General features: G+C 30.2%; 2 protein-coding genes across 5 annotated transcripts; both read left to right on the forward strand.

Moving 5' to 3' along the window:
• The first annotated feature begins 1,100 nt into the window (after positions 1-1,100).
• LOC113868741 (probable homogentisate phytyltransferase 1, chloroplastic) lies at positions 1,101-8,249 on the forward strand. Of its 4 annotated transcripts, XM_027504592.1 has the most exons (13): positions 1,133-1,184; positions 1,271-1,318; positions 2,466-2,734; positions 2,847-2,930; positions 3,166-3,240; positions 4,694-4,777; positions 5,262-5,351; positions 6,051-6,152; positions 6,627-6,722; positions 6,843-6,914; positions 7,000-7,095; positions 7,515-7,619; positions 8,066-8,199. In XM_027504592.1, exons 1-13 carry the CDS (start codon positions 1,133-1,135, stop codon positions 8,105-8,107), a joined length of 1,215 nt encoding a protein of 404 aa, XP_027360393.1. In that variant the 3' UTR covers positions 8,108-8,199. The 4 variants fall into 4 exon arrangements, with proteins under 4 accessions (XP_027360401.1, XP_027360393.1, XP_027360417.1 ...); XM_027504600.1 differs by lacking the exon at positions 1,271-1,318 and having other exon boundaries at positions 1,101-1,184; positions 8,066-8,249; XM_027504616.1 differs by lacking the exon at positions 6,051-6,152.
• A 1,803-nt stretch (positions 8,250-10,052) lies between these two features.
• LOC113868423 (lysine--tRNA ligase, cytoplasmic) lies at positions 10,053-16,616 on the forward strand. The gene is made up of 16 exons (XM_027503994.1): positions 10,053-10,256; positions 10,346-10,421; positions 10,595-10,663; positions 10,750-10,915; positions 11,007-11,100; positions 11,823-11,908; positions 12,395-12,513; positions 12,589-12,648; positions 13,134-13,259; positions 13,343-13,625; positions 13,728-13,984; positions 14,867-15,010; positions 15,090-15,158; positions 15,259-15,402; positions 15,477-15,566; positions 16,048-16,616. The coding sequence occupies exons 1-15, from the start codon at positions 10,195-10,197 to the stop codon at positions 15,513-15,515; spliced, it is 1,794 nt and encodes a 597-aa protein (XP_027359795.1). The 5' UTR covers positions 10,053-10,194; the 3' UTR covers positions 15,516-15,566; positions 16,048-16,616.
• Positions 16,617-18,464: the final 1,848 nt, after the last annotated feature.

Raw genomic sequence — 18,464 nt, forward strand, 5'->3', positions numbered from 1 at the left:
ACTCTAACTCATATGTTATATAAAATAAAGTTTGTTATGTGTTTAATAATAAAAATTATTTATAGTTAATAATTTAAACTTAAATGAACAATTATATCTTTTTATTTAAGAGTTATACCATTAAAACTAAGAAATACCGTTGAAAGTTATATCCTTTCACTTCAAAGTCATATTTTTAAAATAAAAAAATACTTACATGACTCAACACATTTATAAATATATTTCAATTTTTCTCCAATTTAAATTAGTACAAATTATTAACTAAGAGTTAGAAATGTTATTCACTTACATTTTTTTAATACAACTACTTTCTCTCCTCTTTCGTCCATATTAGCCTTTGAGGTTAGAAAACCAATTTCTATACTTTTAATAACAAAATATATTCTAATAAATATAAGTATAGAACTTAAATTAATTTAATATGCTTTTCAACGATATTCAATAATGTCAAAATACTTCTATTAAAATTGACTATACTTGAACTTTAAATCAAGAGAATACTTGTAACACTTACAAAACTCAATTCATCAAAATTATTAACCACACATTACTTATATTCCCATATCTGTCATATTGACCTTTCAACCTTAGTAAAGAGCCTAACTGTAAAAACAAACAAAAACAAAGTGAGATATTTAAGTATAATAATTATATGGTTAGATATTAGATGATAAAGGTTGTGTCCAATTAGTATTTAATGATAACATTGAATTTGTGTTGAAGAGCAGCATGCAATGTATTTTATTTATTTATTTTAACAATTTTAGTATTAACGAGTAATATGAAATGTTTATGTTTATCATATATATAATTTTTATCAAGTGAAATTCATTTTAATTTATTATAAGTTTTATTAATTAAAATATATATATATATATATATATATATAATATTATTTTTTTTGTTTCGTACAAAGTTAGCAGCTAGTTCGCAGGAGCTGAGTTATGACATGACAGATTACTGATTTAGAAAAGGGAGAGTCTTGTCATGGATCCAAATTACAACCATTTGATTAATGTGAATGAAACGTGTCTAATTCCATGCTTGGATAGGATCATTCTCTATCATTTATTCAACATTTGAAGGGTCAAAGTGAGACCTGAGTTTGTGTGGGTGTGGCGTTTCACTGATAATGGATTCCTTGCTTCTTCCCTCTTTCCACATAGCTTCTCCTATTACCACTGGTGAGACATAAAAATTGCTCCTTTTTTCAGTGTAAAGTTTCTGAAATTTCAAGTTATTTGTTCTTTTTTCATAAAAATATTGGCAGGTGCAAGTTCCTGGAAGAATAGAAAATGTGCCAAAAATTACTATGCAAGTATGTCTAATATATTCATCTGTTTGTTCCTTTAAGAGAAGAGTTGTTATATATTATGCTTACTGGTTGCATTCTTTACAGTTCAGGCATTGTTAGACATTGCATAATATTTTCACACTCAAGTTTAGTTGCTGTTGTTGCTATTGTTCATACACCCGTGCAATCCTTCAGTTTTTTGGGAGTTTTTGATGAAGAAAAAGGAATCACTTTCACACTTTCGGCTTAATCTTTTTGATCTGTTTAGATGGGGTAGAAATAAGGAGGAGAAAAAGATATGAGGAGGAAGAAAGTAACATCTTAAGAAGGAAAGAGCTGAAGGATGAATTTTTGTTGTTTGTGAGAGGGACAGATGGATAAGGGAATGGAGAGAGTTTTGGTTTTTTTATTAAAAAATATTTGATAACAAAAACATAATATATTTATTTTAGTTTTGTATAATTTTATGATTATTTTTAATATATATATATATATATATATATATACACATATATTTTACTTATTCAAATAAGTGATTTTTTTTCATTTCCCCCCTATTTTAATTCATCTAAATAATGTATTTTTTGCTGAATTTTTTTTATTCTTCTTTTTTATTTTTTCTCATGATATTGCGAGTTATGCTATTACATTAAATTATTACATTAGATTATGTTTGAATGTAATTAAAATAGATTCATGTTTGAATAAATATGACATTTCTCCAAACATGCCATAAGTAAACAGTGATGCATTTCGATGAATGAAGATTGGAAGAGTTCAGTTGGACTAGGAATTTAAGCCTTTCAATATTTTTCCAACCACTCCACTTTATTTACGGCCTCAAATGTGTCCTTTATTTTTTCACTATATTGAATTCAAATCCTAATATGGTCGTATATTTAAGTAAGGACTCTTCTCATCAGTAATTTTTCTCACATTCATGAATTTTAAAACTAAACTAATATATATATATAACATGTTGGATCCTAAGTTTAATATAACTACTTGTATTGCTTTCTTGTTTTTTGTTTTGGTGAGTACTACTTATATTGGTTGCTCATTCACTAGAAGAATTTTGCTACATGTTTATTTCATCCTAAATGAAGAAAAAAAATGTATTTTTTCATTTATTGGGGTCACAGCTACCAACTTTCCACATGTGGTATTCTAGGCTATTCCATAACAAAAGCTTCAAGTTACAGAATTAAGAAATTCCAGAATGAATATCCTATGATGAGGATTCAACAGCATAATTACAGAGGCATTGAGTTTGGATCCACATGTGAAGAATTTGCAAGAGCTTATGTTGTGAATGCAGCCTCTGGACAATCATTTGAATCTGAACCTCAAGCTCATAGTCCAAAAACCATTTGGGGTTCTCTCAAACATACATTGAATGCTTTCTACAGGTTTAGCAGGCCACACACAATCATTGGCACAGTTAAGTAGAATCAATCTTATATAAGTATACATTCAAATCTTTTTCATATGAACCTCTAATTTCAGTAAAATTGTAACATTAGAAAGGCTAACTTTTTTTGTGTTTGCACAGGCATTAAGCATAATTTCTGTGTCCCTTCTTGCAGTGGAGAAATTAACAGATATATCTCCAGCATTTTTCATTGGTGTACTGGAGGTGGTAACTTGAATATATTACTTGTTTAAAAATGGCTAAGATATATGCTAGTAAAAAGTCTCTAACACACTTTTAATTATGATAAATTATTAAAAATTATATAAGTTACATGAGTTTTATTTTTAATTTAACGATTTTTTTTTCATACTTGTGTAATTTGTAATAAATTTTAAATATGCTATTGCCTACTTCTCCTAACTTATTAATGCTTGTGTTATGAGCTTTTCTGTTTCAGGCCGTGACAGCTGCCCTTTTTATGAACATTTATATTGTTGGCTTAAATCAATTATCTGATGTTGAAATCGACAAGGTATGCAACTTATTAACTTCAATCAACAATATAAAATTTACCAAAACAAAAACAGAGGAATATATATTGTTAGTTTTGTATATTTTGTCATAAATTAAGAGCATGTTTAATTTCTGTTTTAAAAGTAGTTCAATAGAATCTTAACCTGGTCATATCATTGGACTAAGTTGGAGTGTAAAAAATAATTAAAGCAATCAAAATATTAAATTGAGGTTTATGTTAACTTAAAAACAAGATCCAAACCTGTTGCATTTACCTTTCTTTGGATTATTTTAATTGGATCAAGATTTTCATATTTATATTAGTAAGGAACATACTAATGTTATGCTGCAAGAAATCCGTTCTACTGTTTGAAAAAAAACTGTATAGAATATTATATTTTTTTCTTCATTTTTTTAAAATTACGTTTTAAATTTACTCTTAAAAATAAAAAAAATGTTGTTCTATTTTAATATTCAAAATCACAACTTCATTTTTAGAAAGAAGTAAAAATTAAATTTGAACGCTTCATAAATAATGGTGAGTTATAACATTTGTTTTTGAAATGCTGGTAAAGTATAAATCGTATAAACAAATTTGCTAGAAAAAACAAAACCTATAAAAAAAATTAAGAGAAACACACTTGAGACAATTAACTTTTTTTTTTAAGCTCACTCTTGAGCTAACAAAAATCTACTTAGTCAAAATAAATTAATTCAAACATATACTTATCTGTAATAAAAAAAATACATTAAAATATTAACACAGACATGTGACACTATTAACTTTTTAAAAACCTAAAAAATGATTTGATTGATGTAAAAATTTGTTTTATTAATAATTTGTAAATATCTCATTATGCCTATTATTGTTTGAAAAAAGTAGTAAATAAAAATTGAAGAAAGTTAAAATCTTTACCTTCGAATTAAGATTATCACTTTTAGACCCGATCCTACAGAATGATTCAAATTGAAAAATTACCTTCGAATTGGGTTTATCACTTTTAATAATTGAATTAAATATTTATTTAATAAATTTTTATTCTATAAAGAGTTTATATTACAATTATATCATAAAATTTATTGACATAAGATAAAAGTAATTTAATTTAATGAGTTATGTAAAAAGAATCATTAAAATAGGAGTTTTTGTTAACCTCAATCTTAGGACTGATATAAGCAGTTAATAATAATAGAAATTTATTAGAAAAAAAGTATTTATTATAATTTTATAACTTCAATACAATAAATGTGTATTTTTTCATAAAAAAATTTTATTTGTAAGTACTTAAACTTAATTCTAAGGGTTGAAGTTAACAAAATTCTTAAAATAAATTGAAAAAACTTCTAAGAGTACATTAAATAAACATGAATTTAAGTAGTTTAGAAATGAGTTAAATCTAGAGTCCACACTTTGCTGGGGAAATAATAGGTGGGTTTTCTTATGACTGATTTTGCTACATGTTATATTGCAGATAAATAAACCGTATCTTCCATTAGCATCTGGAGAGTATTCCTTTGGAACGGGTCTCATTATTGTTGTATCATTTTCAATTCTGGTACTATGTGATGCACATCATGTCTCATGCTTCATTTTCATCTTGTTCTTAATATAAATCATTTTCTAATGGTTTTAAGGAACCACTTAGTTCCTCTGTTATTGCTCTATTACTTAGTAGTTAGCATATATTTTGACATAGCATAAATATTAATATACTTATTTTTCATTTTTGCATGTTTTATTCTCTTCCGGATATCTGAAGTAGTATGACAAGTTGACAATTAAGAACTTGTGATAACATAATTAGGCTTCCTTTTCTGTGTCTGTATACTTTGGTAGTTCTATTAGATACCCTCTTGCAGAGATTGTTACAAAAATACAAACTGTATTACTAGTTCAAAGCCTTTCCTTTTAAATAATTTTCTTTGTTCATATGCTATGGTCTTTGGCCTTGCCTGTGTTTAGCCATCAATTTATTCTCTTCAAGCTGAAATGCTGACAGGGTAGAAGGAAAGATTATCATTTTTTATTCTCTTTTCCAGAGTTTTTGGCTTGGGTGGATTGTAGGTTCATGGCCATTGTTTTGGGCTCTTTTCATCAGTTTTGTGCTGGGGACTGCTTATTCAATCGATGTGAGTTCATTTGGATGGTATTCAAACCTTCTTTGTCCTCTAATATTATTCAGGGGATAATTAATAAGGCTCATTGTACAATTTGTTCATTTCAAAATCAACACGTGTTAGTAGCACTTGGACAACTTTAGCTTCTCTTACCCTTGAAAGGAGAGGTGGGTTAGATACAATTTCGAAGAATCTCTTTAATATTCAAACAAAAAATGATAACCAAAATTTTAAGGGTACTGGTTAAAAAATAATAAATTAATTTTTTTTATTGAAAAATATAATGTTGCCCTCATCTTGTGATTTCTAATGCATTCTCAATGTGATTTTTAATAAAAGTTTTTTATTTATTGATTCCTAAACCAATGCTTTTAGGACACTTGCCAGGAGGACCCTTAATATTATTTTAATGAATAAAAGCTCAAAAAATTGGAGTATAGAAGCTAATTGGAGAAGGTTGTACTTTTAAGGATATGAGAAGCCCAAAAAAGAAGGGCCAAAATTAAAGACAAAAAAATGTTACACAATATTGTACTTCTCTTAATTTTCCATTTATGATGAAAACTCTGGATTAGAGAGTTAAAACAGTGGCACTAGCATGTTCTTTTACCAGTTACATTCGGATTGTAGCTTCTTGAAATTCTCAGTTTGGAAACTTTATTAGATAATTATAACCTTTTTTTAATAGCCTCTGTCTATGAAATTTCTCAGTTGCCCCTGTTGAGATGGAAGAGATTTGCAGTGCTTGCAGCCACGTGCATCCTTGCTGTTCGGGCAGTAATAGTTCAACTTGCATTTTTCCTTCATGTGCAGGTCTTACAGTTCTACTGAATTGTGTGCATGCATTGACATTCTTACCCATAACAGCAATAACAAATCTTTTATCCAAACTTTTGGCGTAGATTAGTTGAGTTAAACCATTTCACCATGTAGTTGTAGCCTCCTAGGTAAGACTATATTCCTTATTAACGCTTTTAGGTAGAAAGAAAGTAGGGTGAAAAAAAGGTGTTGGGTGCATTTTTAGGCTTTTAGCTAGTAGCAGTAGTAGTAGTGTTCATGACATGTTTGACAAGTACATTTTAGTTTCACAAATCTTCTTTTCTAGGAAATTTAAGGAGCTGTTTGGTTATGAAAACGTTTTTTTTTTTTTAATTTGAAGTTGTCATTTTGTTTGTTTGTTTTTTTTAAGATTTATACAAAAAACATTGAAAAAAACAGAAAACATTTGCACAAACCAGACAGGTCCTAAGGTTTTCTGGTTGCTAATATAAGTGTATAAATGTGCAGACCTATGTGTACAAGAGGCCAGCTATCTTTTCAAGATCACTGATTTTTGCTACGGCATTCATGGGCTTCTTCTCTGTAGTTATAGCATTGTTCAAGGTAAAATCTTTCTATTTTTCTTTTTTAACAATGCATTTGTCTTTTCAATAACAGACTTTTGGTCCAATAGTTACATGATGTGAAATGTAAAAGCTACCTTTTGTTGGCTCTCATATATAGGATATACCTGACATTGAAGGAGATAAAATATTTGGCATTCGATCATTTTCTGTGCGTTTGGGTCAGAAACGGGTATGTTACTCTCATGCAATATTTAGTAGACTTGATTGTGCCCTCATGTATGTGTCCATGGTTTTCCATAATTAATATCTGCCAGGTATTCTGGATTTGTGTTTCACTTCTTGAAATGACTTATGGTGTTGCCCTTTTGGTGGGAGTAACATCTTCTTGCCTTTGGAGCAAAATGATCACGGTAATGTGCTAATTATGGATTTGCAATATCCTTCTACCTCTTAAGCATTTCATAATTTGTGTCTAAAGGATATGAATATGATTTTGGTAAACAAGTTTGTAGAATAGTGAGTTTCAAGGATTTTCATCCACATACTCTCTTTCCATCTTATGCTGCTTCTTCACATTGTAGTTGTTGTTCAATTATGCAATTGTCTACCTTTTTATAATTGTCTTCTAGAAGTTTGAAAATGGTGCTTCTTCACTAATGCACATATAGTGTATTGAGCATACTAAAATAAGGAAATTCCTACCTTGGATTTGCAATTTTTCTGTTACATGGAATATCCTGACCTTTACTATAGACTGATTTATATTGTGAATATGGGCATGTTTGATCATTTCAGAAAAATTTGAAGTTTATTCTCACTTTTGTGTTAGGGTATGGGACATGCCCTTTTGGCTTCAGTCCTCTGGTTTCATGCCAAGTCTGTAGATCTGAAAAGCAAATCTGCCATAACATCTTTCTACATGTTTATCTGGAAGGTAATCACCAACCTTGTAAAAATTCTAGAACTCCATGGATGTATGAAAATTCTGGAATTATCTTGGTAGTTGTAAAAAAAAGTCTTACAACTAGTAAATATATCATGGTTGTAAAAGATTCTAGAGTTTGAAAACTTGATGGATTTAATTAAGAATACTTGAAAAAGGAAGTTCCAAACTATTGTGACAAATTTTCTAGTTTAATTATCCAAGACCTATAATACTCTCCCCCTTATCCTTGTCTTCACAAACCAAAGTAAACATGTTCCAACAAATATGCAATGTTTGAAAGCATGCTTGGTTTGACTCTTTTTAAGAAATATCATTTTTTAGCTTTCTCAAAGGGCCAAGCTAATCTATAGCTTAACATGCACATATTTACACATAAAGTGGAGCACGTTATTAGCTCTTACTGATACCTTGTTTGAATTGCTCTCTTGTTCCAGCTATTTTATGCAGAGTACTTCCTCATACCTTTAGTTAGATGAAAATGCAGTGGCATATTTTTTGAAGAAATGGTGCTTCTTTGCTATATCTGAAGTATTAGGCGAAATTTGACAATTATAAATACTGTGTACATTGAATACTAATTTTGTTTGTGATAAATTCTATATGTCTAGATGACATTGTAAAATGAAAATTTATATCTATCTCCCTTTTTTATATAAATTTTGATAGTATTATTTAGATTTAACATTTAATAGAAAGATAAATGTTTTTTTTAAAACCTTATAAGATCTTGTAAAAATTTAAATTGTGATGATCTCTTTTCCTTCATTACTGACACCAACAATTTGGTATATCACGCTTTTTCTAAAGATTTGATCTAGTTGAAATATTTAGGGTAATGTAAAGTTAATAAGTATTAACAAAATAATCAATTTATATTTTACTTTGAAATTATGAAGTAAATTTTGAGAGAACCCAAATTTGATATTTATATAGAATAGTGTGAGTGAAGTTTTATAAATGTTTCATTTCTTATACAGCAATGAGAAATTAATTTTCATTCTATCTATTACTGATCAATCAACTCTTATCTTCCTCTGTATTATATCTTAATTTTTATTCTTAAATTAAAATACTTTTAGAGATTAATCTTCATTCTTAAATTTAAATACATTTAGAAGTAATCTTCAATAAAAGTGTTTTTAATTTTTTTTATTATAACATTAACTTTTTTACATTAACGTTGAATTCTTAAAATTCAATTTTACTTTAAATTTTCACAACATAAAAATTTATCATAAATAATTATTTATGTCAAGATATTTGAATATTATATATACAGGGTACACATACAACCTGAGAAATTCTCAAGACTTGAAAATATATTCTCTTTAAGAAAAATTGTTAAAAGTAGTTGATATATTAATTTTAAAAAATTATAATATTTCAACTTTATTTTTAATTCTATTGTATTAATTATCAAGAAGTTGGAAACGTTCAACAACAATGGATAAATATATAAAAATTAATAATCTTTAAAATTTATAAAGTATCTCATATTCAAAACCAATATTTTTTAAAAAAGAAAATACAGTTCTTAAACCTCAAAATCAGCACTAAACAAAATATGAAAATATTTAAAAAATGAAAAGAAAGATTAACAAAATTAATTATAATATAACTTATTATTGGTTGAAATGTTTCTACTAAAATTCACAACTTCTAATTTAATAAAATGATTTGCTCATTTATACGTTACATGATTAACTACTAATTTTTGTAATACCAAGTGTCAACCTAATTATTATATATATTTTATTATTTTGAACTTCTCCAATTATTACTTACTTTTCATTTATATTTATATTATCCACAAAATATTTTTAATAAATATTTTTAGCTTTATATTTTACGAATATTTATAAATATTCATACACTATATAAAATATTTGCTACATTCAACTTTCTTGACGTCAAAGCGAAAGAATGATTTTAAAAATTTTGAAGGGAAAGCACGACATTTTCCAGGAAATTTGAGAAGCTTGATGTTCAAGCAAAAGAATACTCTTTCAGTGTAATATATAATAGGAAATTTTTAATCATGTGCAATTTTATTATATCTTAATTAAAATATATTTCTTAAATCTCTATTTATTTTATTAATATTTTTAATATATGTCTAAGAATACAAGAATAAAATCGATATATTATAATTTTATTAAAATTTATACAATTGAATGTATTAATAAATTGAATTACCTGACTCCTAATAAAAATTTATCATATATAAATTTATGCACATTCAAAAATTATTATTTTATTTATTATCATTTAACTTCTTACAAACACATTATTTGGATATGCAGAAAAAAGATAATCATAATATTTAACTGAGTAATTATTTATAATATTAAACAAGAATATAATAGAAAATTAAATTAATTTTTAGATATAAAGAAAGAACAAATAGCAGGTGAAAGTCCTGAAGCCCCTAGCATCACAGTTACTAAGTTAGAAACAAACGTCGTCGGATATATATAACACAGAGAAGCGCCGTTTTGTAAAACCCTAATTCCTCACACTCTCCTTCGCTTCTCTCATCCAACTCCTCTCTTTCTCCTCCCCAATGGAACATCCTTCGGAGCCGCCGACTACCGGCGCCGGTGCCGGTGAAACCATAAGCAAGAAGTTAGTGCTCAACATCCTTTTCTGCATGCAAAATTTAATTCACAACTGAATTCATTTTTCATTTCTATTTGCTGTGTCTTTTTGCGCAGTGCACTGAAGAGGGAACTGAAGAACAAGCAGAAAGAAGAAGAAAGGAAACGCAAGGAGGAGGAGAAGGCCAAAAAGGTACTTCTCAGTTCTCATCGTGTAATGTAACATTCGATTAGCGGTGAAATTGTTTTTTTCCCCCAAATTTGGATTTTGCATGTGTCGGTAAGGTTTTGTGGGATTGCATATATTTTGCATTTGAATTTCAATTTCTTATTTTTAGTATAATATATATTATTTTATTTTTGTAGGCAGCTGAAATGCAAAAGGCTAAAGATAACAAATCTGCAACTGCCGATGATGAAGATATGGACCCAACGGTATAGCTTCACTTTTGTCACCGAAATGGAATATTGTATGAACTACTTTATTTTTTTGGGGTAATTTTTGGGGTTTTTCATTGCAGCAATACCTTGAGAACAGGCTTAAGTATCTTGCAGCTCAAAAGGCGGAAGGGAATAATCCGTATCCGCACAAGTTCTATATCACTATGTCTATTGATCAATACATCAAAGAGTATGGAGGTTTAAGGGATGGGCAGCACCTGGATGATGTCTCTGTCTCCTTGGCTGGTAGTTAGATGTTTTTGCATTGATAGTTTTATCTTTGGATGTTGCTTTTGTTGCTGTGTATGTTGATTCTAATAATCTCTCTGCATTTCAGGCCGAATCATGCACAAGCGTGCATCTGGTTCTAAGCTTGTCTTTTATGATCTGCATGGTGGAGGTTTCAAGGTTCAGGTTATGGCTGATGCCAGGTACCCAATGTTGTTCTTTGACTTTACACGTGGTCATTTTGTGCTGTTGAATTTAATTAGTTAATTTCAGATTGTGTCGTATTGATTGTGACAGAGCAGAGTACTTTTGAGGTGCTTGATGTCGTTGAACCAAGTGAAGGAGCATATTATCCAATATAGAACATTTAGTTAAAGGATTAAACTTAGTGAATGATACATTATATAATCTGAAATAATATCTAATTGAAGTCTGGACATGCAATTTTTTTACACTCTAGAATAACCTGCATTATCCTTTTGGGCCCTATATCATAATTCATAGTTTTATTACACAGACAATAGGCTAAATTTATGTAGTGAAGGGAAGTATCTTAATTTGGTACCATCAATTTTGCGTGTTGTTCTTCATACTACTCTGTCTTGGTTCTATGTAGCTTGAGTTATAAAGGATAGATATTTAGTGATAATAAATCTAATATCGCAAATGTAATTGTATAGGGTTGCATTATAATTTGACATTCTATGGTACTTCTTGTTAAAATGTCATGTCTGTGGTTTTCATTGTTAAGTTGGTGTTTGACTAAGATGTAGCCATTTCTATTTGAATTGTCAAATTATGATAATGTTTTATTATTTCTAATCCTTTCACAATGTTGTCTTTTTCTTATTGTATATCCTATATTTTTTTTATCTTGTTTGATTTTAGTAGGACAGATGAAATAACTGTTATCTCTGCAATGCAGTAAGTCAGACTTGGATGAAGCTGAGTTTTCCAAATTCCATTCTAATGTGAAGCGTGGTGATATTGTTGGTATCACTGGGTTTCCAGGTGTGGGATGCTACAAAATTTCAGTTGTCTGATCTTTTTATTTGCTGTCTTTTACTCTTACTTCCATATAAGGTCCTGTACTCCTGTTTCTAATTTTACAACTTTAACCATATCTTAAGGAATTTTATTTTTTTAAATGAAGAAATAAGTTAAAATAAAAATATCTGTTCTGTTAGTTTGTATATTATTACATGGTTTTATCTCAAGACTAGGGAAGTTATGCGGCATTGTGTGACTCAGACAATTGGGGACTTTATAATATAAACCCATGAATCACTTTGAAAATATTAGCTTATTGTCAAAATTTGGAGCCATATTTTTTTTACTTTCTAATTACAAAGGGATAAAATTTTCTAATCAGGCTTATATTTTTTTACTTTGATATTCCTTAGGTTGGATGCTTTCTACAGTATTGTATTCTGAATTATAAATTTGTTTATTCTGTAATCAACAACTTTTTCTGTTTTCCCTTGTGTAATTATCCAGGCAAAAGTAAGAAGGGTGAGCTTAGTATTTTCCCCAAGACTTTTGTGGTGCTGTCTCATTGTCTGCATATGATGCCAAGGCAAAAGTCTGCGGCTGCTGCTGATAATGCTAATTTGAAGGTCAGACGAATTCCTTAATGTTTGATGCTGTTTGATGACTGTATGTGATAATGTTGTTACTTTATTGACTTGCAGAGAAATCCATGGGTACCAGGAAGTACCAGGAATCCTGAAATGTACATTTTAAAAGATCAGGTATTATTGACCTGAAATGTACTCTGATAGATACTTTCACTGTTTTTGGTCTTTTTCGAAAACTTTTGTGCCATATAATCTCTCATGTTCTTGGAACCAATTTTAGCATGGTGGTAATGAGAGGTGAAACCGCATATGTAATTGATATAATGTTGGATTGTGATTTACACTTGGTCATTAGGGTTAAGGCTAGGAAATGAATTGAGATAGATAGATGGAAACTTTTCATTGTTATTCACAATTTTTCTGTGTGCAGTTTACATGTTTATTATGAATTACCTTTCCTAAATGTATACTTGTTGCTGTTAAGCATATTCTGTATTTCTTTATATTTTTATAATTTATGGGCTTTTTATGATTAAACATGCTTGGATGACTGAAGATTTCTTTTTGACTATCTCCTGTTTGCTTTCCCCCCTCAAAATTCATTAGTTATGTAATAGTAGTAACATGTTTTATGCAATTACTTATATATGTTTTTGTAGGAAACAAGATATCGGTTACGCCATTTGGATTTGATGATTAATCCAGAGGTTCGAGAAATATTTAAGACAAGGTCTAAAATCATTTCTTACATTAGGAGGTTCCTTGATGACCTTGATTTCTTGGAGGTTTGTTCTGTGTCTGATTATTTTGATACTGGATCCTATGGTACCTTTCCTTCCATTCACCCACTTCTTTTCATCACTTTCAGGTCGAAACACCTATGATGAACATGATTGCAGGTGGAGCTGCTGCACGTCCATTTGTAACCCATCACAATGATCTTAACATGAGGTTATTCATGAGAATTGCTCCAGAACTCTATCTTAAGGAGTTGGTTGTTGGTGGGCTGGATCGTGTTTATGAAATTGGTAAACAATTCAGGAATGAGGGCATTGATTTGACCCATAATCCTGAGTTTACTACCTGTGAGTTCTATATGGCTTATAAGGACTACAATGACTTAATGGAAATAACAGAACAAATGCTGAGTGGTGAGAATTTAATAGGCATTTTGATTGTCATATTGATTATCTTTCATATATCTTATCTTCAAGTCACCTGCTTAATCTCATTATGTGGAAACCATTAAATAGGTATGGTCAAGGAACTTACAAAAGGCAGCTACAAAATCAAGTATCATGCTGATGGGATTGATAAGGATCCTATTGAAATTGACTTTACTCCTCCTTTCAGAAGGCTTGACATGATTGATGAGTTAGAGAAGTTGGCAGGCCTCAGTATTCCCAAAGACTTGTCAAGTGAGGAAGCTAATCAATATCTGAAGGATGCATGCTTGAAGTATGACATCAAATGTCCTCCCCCAGAAACAACTGCTCGATTGTTGGATAAAGTAACCTCCTTTTACATCCCCTATTATAATATCATTTTTTTAATTTTCCTTTTAGGTTAAAGCAGATTTCCTGTCTTTTTGTGTTTGAATTGGTTAAAATTTTCAATACCCTTTTAACCGTGGTATTTTCTGTGTAATGCTGCTTGTGGAGTTGCAGGTCTATGATGGAAACTAGATCAGAAACTAGAATGAAATGAGATTTTATTGATCAAATCACTAGTTATCAATCTGTGTCATAACACCCAAGAATTTGAGATCCTTGTCTCTCCCACCCAAAACTAATTGTCACCAATTAACTTCCTCTTTCTTCTTGTGGCTCTATTTTTAATAGTCTAACTAATCCCTATTCCAACAGGTTATAAATCCTACTCTTAATAGACAAGGCCTAACTCACAAGGTGTCAATCCTTACAGTCTGACTTAAGATGGTTATAAAACAGATAAGACCTGGATAAGGTCAATCCTTATATAAAAAAGCATTAGTTTTTTTATGTTGTGGTTGGGATAATGAAATAGAAATGAATGGTAGAGAGGGAGCGGGAGATATAGACAATCTACTCTGAAAACCATCAAGTCATTCCAGCAATATAGCTGTAAGTTCCAGTAAAAAGCTAATGTGATAAAGTCAGTGAATTATATCATCAAATTCTGTGAGAATAATGCGACTGCTGGTTTAGTTAGGATGGGTACAACTCTTGTCTACTATTTTTTTATCCCGCTTCATGTTTTACCTGTACAGCTTTCTGTTTTCATTTTGATTCTTGATTATAGGCATAGGTTCAGTTTTAAGTATGTGCAATTCTAATTTGCATTTTGTTCATTTTGTTCATGTCTCTTATGAGGTGTCTGCATAAAATGTAATTGTATTTTTTCTGTATTGCAGCTTGTGGGGCACTTTTTGGAAGAAACGTGTGTAAATCCTACATTCATTATAAACCATCCTGAGATAATGAGTCCTTTAGCAAAGTGGCACAGATCAAAACCAGGCCTGACTGAACGTTTTGAATTATTTGTTAATAAACGTGAAGTAAGTTCATGACATATGGCGATTATTATTTTAAAAAACACAGAATCATGCTTAAGTTCTGACCACTGTTATTTTTTAGCTTTGCAATGCATATACTGAATTGAACGACCCTGTAGTGCAGCGCCAGAGATTTGCTGAACAACTCAAGGTATGGGATGTGATACAACTGTGCTATATACTATGCTCAAATTGTAGGGCATTTTTTATATAAAACAAGACTAGTAACTTTTATTTGATTTACATGTCAGGATCGGCAATCAGGTGATGATGAAGCAATGGCCTTAGATGAAACATTTTGTACAGCTTTGGAGTATGGCTTGCCGCCTACTGGTGGTTGGGGTTTGGGTATTGATCGGTTGACCATGTTACTGACTGATTCACAGAATATTAAGGTTCTTGCTCTCTCTATCTGCGTGCTCACTTTATTCTGGCAAATTTTAACAATCTTTTGGCCCTTTGGTTACAGGAGGTTCTTCTCTTCCCTGCTATGAAACCTCAAGATTGAGTCACCTGAAGTTGTGTTTAAATCTCATCTCAGTAAAATAATCATACACAGGTATGTTCTGCTTCAAGCCATTAGCTGGCACTCCACATAACTACCTGCTATTTTCTGGGGAAAGTGCGGGCAGGATACTGCATAATTTGTAGCCAGTACCAAAGTAGTTAATCTTGGGTGGTAGTGTCAAGTGGCCCGCCCCAATAATGCTTTTGTTTTAGTGGATTATGAAATGGCTGCAACACAAATTATAGCAGAGATACAAAGCAAATAATTCCTAGTACGAAATAAATACTCGACACTTAACTTCAGATATTCGTCATTTCTACTAAAAAGTCATTGCTTAAATGGCATGACACCAGAAACACACTATTTTGGCTACTATAGCCCATGACACCAGTAACACTTGGCAACTCTCCTATCATAAATGGCAAGGAATTCTGTTGGCATTGATTCGTTTTTGATATATGCATTTTGCAGATATGTTGCTGCTAATCCTTTTTTGTTGGAACTTAATTTTATTTTCCTCTATTGACTTCAGGAGCATGAGAAATGCAAGATGACCTTGATCGGAACTCAGTTTTGATTTGTGTATTTGATTAGTAGACTTGGCATCGACTGGTCGTACCTCATCTACAATTTGATCTATCATTCAAGGGCTGTTCGGGAGGGATGTTATTCTATTGTTTATCTTTTGGTGATTGGATTGATATATCAGCTTATTTATTTATTGTATATTTGAGATAATTTTTGGTCCAAATTTCAGAAAACAGTTGACAAGTAAATGTCCTCCACCAAAGCCGATATTGTCTAGTTCACAATCTAAGACTTGTAAAGCCCGTGTTAATCTAACCCCGAACAAAGCCTGTGAACACTGGCGTTGAATTAAAATTAAAACGTAAATCAGGTATTTGATATGGAGGATTACACCAACCTTGTCTCTTTGCTACATTGAGACCCGGTAATGTTCATTAGCTTAAAGCAGACATTATTTGACGTAGATCATGTAAGTTCTTGAGAATGAAAAAACTTCAATCCTGGTTCGTGTGCGCGCCTTTTGCCCATCATTTGAGGGGTTTAATTTTAATTCAATGACGTGTTTGTGTACGCCCAGTTTCTTGGGCTGAATTTGTGGTTTTCAATTGTCTCATGGAGGGTACGTGTGCACCCTATTTCTTGGAATGAATGTGATGTGTTTTTATTCAGATAGGAGAGATCGTACCAAGTTCTTGGGGATTTATGGTGTGCTGTTGTCCTTGTAAACCTAAGCTGATCGGAAGTTAGATCAAAAGGGTGGTAAAACACGCATGCGCACGCCTTTTACATACCTTATAGCGTTGATAAGGCAACAGGAACTCAAACTCAAGAATAACATCAAGGGTGAACGTAATGCGAAATCTAGTTTTATCTCCTATCTGCTGATTTTTATGAAAGTATATAGGATTAAGGATATATTTTAATAAAGAGGCATGAAAGTATATATTTTAATACTAGCACCTTTTGTTTTCGAAAGAGGCATTTGATCTACCATAATTTTCAAGAACACTATCAACCGTAATTACTGGGGAATAGTAATTACGGTAACTAGAAGATGTGTGCAGATATCCATTAGTTGAATAGGAATTATTTAAACTTTGCAACTTTTTTTAGGTAATTTGTAAATTGTGTTTTTTCAACTTAATCATAAGTCTTGATTATTACAACAGTCAAATTGAAACATTAAATTTGGTCATTGAGGAAAGGTATTTGATTAACTATGTTGTTAAGGATAATTCTTCTAAGTTCTGTGTAAAATCCTCATAAATACTACTAAATGCATTTACTTTTTAATCTATTTTTTCTTTATGTATTATAAGTATTATTATGATATTTTAAGAGAATATAACATTACTACTATATATTAATTGTGACAACTTGTGTCATTATACACATTTTGATACACTTTTACATTATATCTATGACTTTTAGGGGGGAGAGTATGAAGCAAACTAACGAAAAAAAAAGTGTGATAATCTTGTGGAGCTCAACATGTATATTGAACATGGGTTAACAGTTAAAGTTGAACGATGAATGAATTGAGCCTCGATAAAAAGGAAAATAAATTAAATTCTCATGAAAATTGTTCAAATAATATATTTGTATACAAGTAATTTAAATTTTAAATAATCTTATATTTTTAATTTATATATTTCTATTTAAAAATTTTAAAATTATTTTACTTTTAATAAAATGATACTTTATATCATTTTAATATTAACTTATGTTTTATTTTATTATATTTTTATTTATCTTAAACATTAAATACGATGACATAATATTATTTATTTTATTATTCTAATGCACATCAAATAAAAAATATAATAAGAGTCAATCCTATTCTTGTCATATTTAAACTTTATTTATCTTTCATATCCTACCCTCTCTTATTTATCAAGCGAGTCCTTAATATTATAATTAAACTGATTATATGTTGGACTAAAGTCGAAAAAAAAATGCTTTGCTTTGGTTCCGAGGAAATATAATAATTTCTGAAGACAAATGTCCCAAAATAGAAATTATTTGCACAGACAAAGTTGGGTGAATCCAATGAGAAAGCAAACCTTGAAAGAGTGAGGGCATGATGTTAGGAATGAATGCGTATTCCCCAAGTTAGCATACTATTTGCGTATCGTTCTCTGCAACAAGGCCTCACTAACCCAACGTGTGAGAACTGTGTGCCCTTTCATGCACTCACAGGGTAATTGACTAATTGTTCGAGTTGACCATTTTTGTATGAGAAATAAATGTACAACAATTCATATTGATAAGAGATAAATTGAAAGAAAAGAAAGACAAATACAAAATAAGATAGGTAACATAATAGAAAAAGATTAAAAAAAAATATTGTATTGTATAATATTGTATGAATATGATCTTTTTCTTTTCCTTCACAAGGACGGACCAAAAGACACCCTCAGG

Source organism: Abrus precatorius, unplaced genomic scaffold (genome assembly GCF_003935025.1).
Source record: "Abrus precatorius isolate BTA unplaced genomic scaffold, Abrus_2018 Scaffold10, whole genome shotgun sequence".
Classification (NCBI taxonomy): Eukaryota; Viridiplantae; Streptophyta; class Magnoliopsida; order Fabales; family Fabaceae; genus Abrus; species Abrus precatorius.

Bases quoted from the DNA above. Each gene is read 5' to 3' on its own strand.
- LOC113868741 (XM_027504592.1), top strand. From the start codon at position 1,133: ATGGATTCCTTGCTTCTTCCCTCTTTCCACATAGCTTCTCCTATTACC. The intron at 2,735-2,846 runs GTTAAGTAGAAT...GTGTTTGCACAG, and splicing joins CACACACAATCATTGGCACA to GCATTAAGCATAATTTCTGT. The intron at 5,352-6,050 runs GTGAGTTCATTT...GAAATTTCTCAG, and splicing joins GGACTGCTTATTCAATCGAT to TTGCCCCTGTTGAGATGGAA.
- LOC113868423 (XM_027503994.1), top strand. From the start codon at position 10,195: ATGGAACATCCTTCGGAGCCGCCGACTACCGGCGCCGGTGCCGGTGAA. The intron at 10,664-10,749 runs GTATAGCTTCAC...TTTTCATTGCAG, and splicing joins ATGAAGATATGGACCCAACG to CAATACCTTGAGAACAGGCT. The intron at 11,101-11,822 runs GTACCCAATGTT...TCTGCAATGCAG, and splicing joins CAGGTTATGGCTGATGCCAG to TAAGTCAGACTTGGATGAAG.